The sequence below is a fragment of the Morone saxatilis genome, unplaced genomic scaffold (assembly GCF_004916995.1).
Source record: "Morone saxatilis isolate NCDOM2014 unplaced genomic scaffold, NCSU_SB_2.0 Contig7, whole genome shotgun sequence".
In the NCBI taxonomy this organism is placed as follows: domain Eukaryota; kingdom Metazoa; phylum Chordata; class Actinopteri; family Moronidae; genus Morone; species Morone saxatilis.
Genome location: NW_023340246.1, coordinates 21,093,897 through 21,101,215, shown reverse-complemented (window position 1 = coordinate 21,101,215; position 7,319 = coordinate 21,093,897). Strand labels below are relative to the sequence as shown.

General features: G+C 42.4%; 1 protein-coding gene across 2 annotated transcripts in view; it reads left to right on the top strand.

Moving 5' to 3' along the window:
- LOC118340238 (exostosin-1) overlaps nt 1–3,657 on the top strand; it is a 210,137-nt gene extending 206,480 nt beyond the window's left edge. For both annotated transcript variants that reach the window (XM_035678098.1, XM_035678097.1), the window contains one exon: nt 3,361–3,657. In XM_035678098.1, the coding sequence (XP_035533991.1) occupies nt 3,361–3,546 (186 nt within the window). In that variant the 3' untranslated portion in view covers nt 3,547–3,657. The remainder of the gene's footprint in view (nt 1–3,360) is intronic.
- The last annotated feature ends 3,662 nt before the right edge of the window (nt 3,658–7,319 follow it).

The following is a 7,319-nucleotide window of genomic DNA, read 5'->3' as shown; positions in this document are numbered from 1 at the left end:
GAAATGACATACTGTACGTTTAAGAACATAAGCACACTGGATTTACTCAGTTCAGCTACATTCCTCTTGCACATGCTAGTATCACAACATTACTCCATAGCGCTACTCGTGGTCAAAAAGTCTGCTGGGCCCCTTTAAGAGTGCAGAGACAGTGGTTTAATGCCCTGACTCCCTCTGTATAAATAGACAATAAAATGAAGAGGAGATTCACCTCCTTGAGCAGTAGTGGAGACGCTTGAGGCGACATGCAGCCGTGACCTTCTCTCCAGGAGATCTGTATGTTGTGTGTGTGTGTGTATGTGTGTGTGTTACAGTGTGTGTGAGAGTGTGTGTGAGTGTGTGTGTGTGTGTGTGAGAGTGTGTGTGTGAGTGTGTGTGTGTGTGTGTGTGTGTGTGTGTGCTTAGTGTGGCCAACCCTGTGTCAGGTCCTGATTGATGGCCTGACCACAGGCAGGACGATGACTCGGCAGTATGGACTCAGTGATTAATGTCTTAATTGTGAAAGCAACACGGCAAACCTAGATTTACTCCCTCCTTCCTTCCCTCGCTCTCTCTTTCTTTCTTTCTTTCTTTCTTTCTTTCTTCTTCTGTCTCGTTCCTGCCTCACCCTCTCTCTCACCCCTTGATTTGTAACTTTGCTTCCAGAAACAGCAGACAGGCATTTAACATGAAGGAATGTTTTTTTAGGAGGTTTTGAGCAGCAGAAATAGTTGCGACGGATATTTTTTTGGCAGGTTTTTATCATTCATTCATTCATTTTGTGTAGAGCAGTAGAGATGTTTCATACAAAGTGCCAAACTGTTTCTTTCACTCGATTTTCATTACTCTGCCTGACCCTCAGTACCTCGTGCTGCCACCCTCCTGCAGCTCACAGGATGAATCCGCTCCAACTCCACGCTCCCGTGCCAAAGCTTATCAAAGGGGGCTGCTGCCCTACGCCTTGCCCTCGGCTGCCCCCTCTCCACCTCATCTACTGTACCTCTCTCTGTCTGAGTTGGATGGCAGAGGGGGTCTCTGCCATCCAACTCAGACAGCCCGGTGAGGACTCGATAGCATCACGGAGCTATTCAGGAAGCTACTGAGGGCAACAACACAACAATGACTGCTTCTAATAACTGCAGTGGATGATCTAATGTCTCATTGACCTGCTGGAACTTACTGGAAGAGTTTATTTTTGCCTTTTTTATCTTGGGACTTTAACATCATCAGGCCTGACTGGGAAACAGGCTCATTTAGATGCAGATCCCCAAATGTTAAACCAGATAAAGGTGTATTAGCTGCACCAGTCAGGAGTCAGAATCTATGTTTAAGTGTTCTTATCGCATATATCTTCTGCCAGAATCCAAACAATGACAGAAAAAGTTTTTAGGTATTTTTCTGTATTCTTAATGGTAATTTAGAGTTTGTCATTTCCTGAAAAATAATAAAAAGGTTTTTGATGATCCTGCATTCACATTTCTGTCCAATGAAACCAGAGTACATCTACTGCTGGGCCTCACCGATAACTGGACAAAAGCTTTATAACTTTATTTACCTATTTTGGTTGAACTGTATCATATTTTCTGGTTTTCCTCTCTGATGTCCTCTGGCTGTTCAGCTTCAGCTCACTCGCTTCACCCTCCCCTTCCAAGCACAAAGGAGAAAGTACAGTGGCCATATCTACCCCTATCTACAGTCAGTGTTTGTTCTGCCACTTACTTAAAAAACGTGGCGGTCTAACATGATGGTCTCCATAGAAAGCGGTATATAAACACCTAATTCTAAAGTAACAAAAACTATAAGAGTCTTATATTCAGGTGATTATGCACTAATGCAAACATACCTGTGAATATTATGTTACATTTCCTCCAATTGAGTCCTATGTATCTATACTGTAAGTGTCTGGGTGATAACTAGAGTTTGTTGTGCCAGTTTGAGCATTTGACGCTAAATGTCAGGCAAACAAAGCAGCTGTTGTTGTTTCTATCCTCTGGCTTTGCAAAGCTCCCAGGTACCGTAGCTGTACTAGCAGAGTGAGTTTATTTGGACCAACACACTGACTGACCGACAGAGTGAGTTACACAACCTGCTAGCTGGAGCCAAAAAGTGGCGAAGCAGGCTGTACTTCCTAACGAAATGTGAAAGACACTTCATTGCAAGTTTTCTACCAGTCTGACTTTCTGTGCTGCTGTTTGCTGGAGTGTCAGAAAAACTTCTCAGGGGATTCCCACAGAGCGAACCAGCTGGTCAGGTTGACCAGCTCTGTCAGTATGATGAACCTGGATCCTCTAGAGGAGCTGCAGGTGAATACAAATAATGGGAGATACAGTATGTGCTACTGTGAGCAACACCTCCTGCTATGTCTTGACAAGCTGTCCGCAATAAGGAGGATCTTTCACCAGCATGAAGGTGCTCCTGCGACCCCGAACCATCATAGCTGCAATCATTTGGGACATCTAGGATGATCAGAATTCCCGGTCTTTGCTGGTCTACAAGAGATCCACCATCAATGCCAGCATGCTATTCCTTATTTGTTCATATGTGCCATCGTATGACACTGTGGGAGAAGTTTAAGTTTGGGAGACAAATAAAGCAGCCCTCAGTCATTCAATCATTTTTACCATCTAGACGTCTAACCTTGTAGCCAAGGAGGCACGTGCCTCTAAAAACCAGACCACCGAGAACAAATGAAAGCCGGGTTCAGATGCATCACAGCACTGCTGGATGCCACCGCTCTCCTGGCGTGATGAGAGTAACTGTGAAGTGACCACCAACAACCTTTCAACAGAAACAAGACCTCAAATCTAACAGCAAATGCAGAGAAGAGAAAGAGTTTATTTTGTTAACTTCCTCTGTCAGATTACAACCTGTTTTACAAAAGAGGAACGTGTTAACAGACAGTTATGAGATAGAAGTCAATGGTACAAATACGTCTTTGTGAACTTCCATTAGCAACAAACCCAACAAGCTTGCTAACTGTCAGTTATAAAGAAACCCCAGTAGTTATTGTGACTGGCTAGCGCTATCATGTCCCAGCTAGTTAGCATGTTAGGCTTTAGCTCTCCAGTTACAGTAATTCACCATTTAACCTGTGAATAGTCACTGCATCACCAAGCCAAACCAAATACTTCAGACATGTAGATTATTGTGCGATACTTTCTTAGGCCTTATATGATTAAGTTCCTTTTGATTCAAATCTTTTTCTTGTGCAGCGCTGTAAATAAACGTTTTTTACTGTTAGACACATAACATTATAGTGTTTAATTCCTGTTATTGCGGTGGTTTGTTAGATGACCAGCTGCTACAGAGCTGTGTTGATTGATTATGTTGTTCTGATGCATTTATCCTCTCCCTTTCTCTGTTTTCCATCTCCAAACCAAGGGCTCCAAGGCGTCTCGGTGGGCCGACCCAGATCACTTCGCCCAGCGACAGACCTGCATGAACGCCTTCAGTCATTGGCTGGGTTTCATGCCCCTGGTGCACTCCCAGATGAGGCTGGACCCTGTGTTGTTCAGGGACCAGGTTTCCATCCTGAGGAAGAAATATAGGGACATTGAGAAGCTGTGAATGCACAAGGATACACACCAAATCATTGGTGACAGAGAGAGAGAGAGAGAAAGTAAGAGCAGCTGGCCACATGTGTGCGTGTGTTGTTGTGTTTCCTGCTCGAGAGGCCGTGACAAGAATACACACACTAAATGTGACTGCTTGTGAGACTATAAAAGGAAACTCACACGTGCACCGGACATAAAAATGATAAAACACTGAGGTACGTGTAAGGCATTTAACTGTGTATTCCTATGAAGAAAAAAAAAATAATTGTGTATGCGTGGTTGATAGCAGCGAGTGCATATCTGCCATCTGTGACAATACACATAAATATGAATGCATGGAAACACATGCAACAAAAGGCCTGGACACATTGAAGACAGTCCTGACCACCGACTTGCAGTATGTGTTGCATGGTTTGAACAAGACAACTGTACAAGGACCTGAAAAACGTAATGTGTTTGATTTAAAAAATAAAAAAAATCTACATTTATTGTGGAAGTTGGACTGTTGGCAGGAGAGGAGTAAACTATGGGAGATTGATGGGTTATAGGTTATATTCATCAGTCAACGGACACACTCTCTGGGGTTTTATGTACAGTAAAGACATATTGTGGACAAACTGTCGGTTCTGGGTCGGGCCACAAAACCCCCAGAGACAACGGCAATATGCCTCTTGTATACTATTGTAGATTTTCAGCAGCAGTTCCTGTCTGTATAAAGAAAATAAAAAAATAAAAAAATAAAGAGATGTTATGTTATAAGACAAAGAGGCCAGGTCTCAACACCTTTCTGGCTTCCTTCCTTACTTTGTTTGGTATTTCTTAAACCGTTCCCTTTCTTATTTCTCCTGTTCTTTGAATCCTTTCTTTGCTGTAGTCTGTTTTGCCAGGTTGAGGACATCAGTCGCACTCAGCCAGAGCGCTTTTGCCACCAACTGTTTCCAATAAAGGTTGAAAACAGGAGCTAGCTTTTTAAGCGGAAGAAATTGTTAAAATAGTACACAACTAATTAAATGATAGTGATTAAATGTATGAGAACAATGAAACCATAAACACCAGTTAGACCAGAGGTATTGGTACATCAAATAAGGAAAAAGATAAAGGGCTACTCCACCCGGAAACATATTCTTTTGCAGCCCTAAACTTAATTATATGACTATACTGTGGTGAAACACATCAGTGCTGGTGTTAAAACTGACATTAGCAAAGTTATGAAAATCAGCATTTTGTAGGTTAAAAATGTCTCAACATGCACTTTAGTTTTTAAGGTCAATGCGGACATAGAGTCGACCATTTGGGGCAACTCTACATCATGACTTGTATATTAAAAAAAGTGTTCCCCTCCACAAACACACACACACACATTGGACAGTTAGCCTCTCTGAGCTGTTAGCTTAGCCCAGAACGCAGCCGCTTGGCGCACCCTATGTAGAATTCGTCGGCAGAAAGCAGCACTCTTTTTTTTTTGGGGGGGGGGGGTTGAATGATACAGTGTAACTGCTACGGAACACTGACAGCAGTGGTTGCCATAGCAACAGAATGTTCGACTGGAACCAACTGCTGGTGGCGGAATTCTGACAGGATTCAGTCTTCTATCAGAGAGCACAACATTCTTTTATGGAAGGTTTAGATCCGATCCCTGCTGCCCACCAATGTTTTGTGTCAATATTCAACCAGCATGAGTCAATAGTCCAGAGACACGGTCACGATCCCTCACTGGCTTCCCACACAACATACAGCCAAGCTGAAGCTTTGCTGCAAGTAGCTGAACTTCATCAGCTCAGTAATAGGTTAGTTAAACAAAGTGCTTGTTCGAACTTTCCTTCGACCTTTTCAAGGCATATGCAGGACGTGTTACTTGTGCCATCTGTATTTTCACTTTACATAAGTGTGAAGACTTTAGAAACATCCACTACCATGATCTTATTTTTCGAGTGCCAACAAAACGATTGCTAATCTTTTTTTGTCCAGTTTTATTTTCAGCATCTTGTGACAATGAAGCTTAAATATACACAGCTGTAACCACTGCCCTATAGTTTGTTCTCTTTGTTAAAGGACCTTGAGAATCGTTCTCTTAAATAAACTTTTTCCAATAGTGAAACAAAGCTACAGATCATTTTGTCAGAGACGTCCTCATTGATCCCCGGGGATATCTGGATTTCACTGTTTTACGCCACTTAAAATCCTTCTGTGCCTTTTTACTCTGCCACTGCCGGTTTTATTTTTTCATGTTTCTTTGTGCTGCCTGACTTCCTCTGACATTAGCAGGAACAGGGATCCATGTTCTCCGTCCAATAAGCACAAACGGGGGAGAAGTGAAGCGGTAGAGTTTCCTCCTGAGGGAACCCATGGATGATCACATCCAATGACTAACACTGACCTGTATTGATCACAGTGGAGACAAAACCCTTTAACATGCTCTTACAGAGAGGAGGGCTTTGTGTGTTGGTGTCTGCTGCAGAGAAACAGTCAGCAAGATATTATTATAGTCCCGACTCCCTGTTGACAGCTCTTTACAGACAGGAGGCCTTTTTCTCTGTGATTCACTGACTCACATTGTATTCAGACGGAAGTGAGGCAGACAGAAGAAGAGAAGAATGAATATGAAGGAGTTACAGCTATCTCGTGCACCTTTATTGACTCATTAGCACCACACACACACATGCAAAACAGTGACTTAATCAAACAGATCATCAGACAGAAACGTCAGTCGGTCATTAGCTTGAGTCTAATTCAGACAGGTGAACAGACAAGATGAGGGACATGAAAACATGGCATGATATCTGGGGATGCAAAATAGTCTAATTCAGTCTCTGTGGAACGGTAGTGCTCGAGGTTGAAGCCCAACCAACACAGGCAAGCTCGGTTGTACAGTAATATTAATCTTAGGGCTGCCCCCCAACAGTCGACAAGTTTCATTAGTGGGATAGTAAAAACACAACTGTTATATATGCTAACTGTGCTAGCCGCTGCCACTAGCAAGTTAGAGCTCCTTTCAGCTGACTTTACCTGGACTGGAGCTCGAAGGACAGACGGAGTTTAAACACTACTAGAGGGGGCCCAGCAGGGAATACTGCCAAGGATCGGGGCCAGAATGACAAGTGGAGCGGACCAAAGGAGTCGGCTGATTCCAGGCGGCTCCGACCAGGACTCTGACTCTGGGGATGAAGACACTGCAGGTTCAGGCAGCAACAGTAGGAAGGAAGATGAGCCAGTTTGTAGTGAGTTGATTTGTAAATTACTTTTATCTATCATCCATCGTATCGATCAGTCCACCAGGATTTGTTTTAGTAAAGTTGGAAGTTATTTAATCCGTGTTTGGAGCAACCAGACTGTGTGATGTTACACTGTGTTGGATTAAATTAACTGAATGTTCAGTCTCCTTGTTGGTTGTTCTGACACAATAATGAAATATATGTACTGAAGACACTGACAACGTATTAAGTATTTTTTAATGATGATTTGATGCTTGAGAGCTTGTTATTCAAACCAAATTTAATGTTGAGATTGTGTGTTTGAGGTTTCCTATAGTGCTGTTCTCTAATAATTTAAAAGGACCTGTAAAATTCTTTCAGAAACCCAACTTTTTCTGACTGCTGTTACAATCTTTCTAAGCAAAATCCACATTAAGAACATAATATAACATAATAAATGTGTGTTTGTGTTAAGTTGTAAATGGATTGTATTGCCTTAAGCAGCAGCCAGCATCAAACAAGTAAGGAGACAGAAACTATTCGGTGATACTTTATGCACAAAGACGTTTTTAATATTCATCAGGAACATATTTTT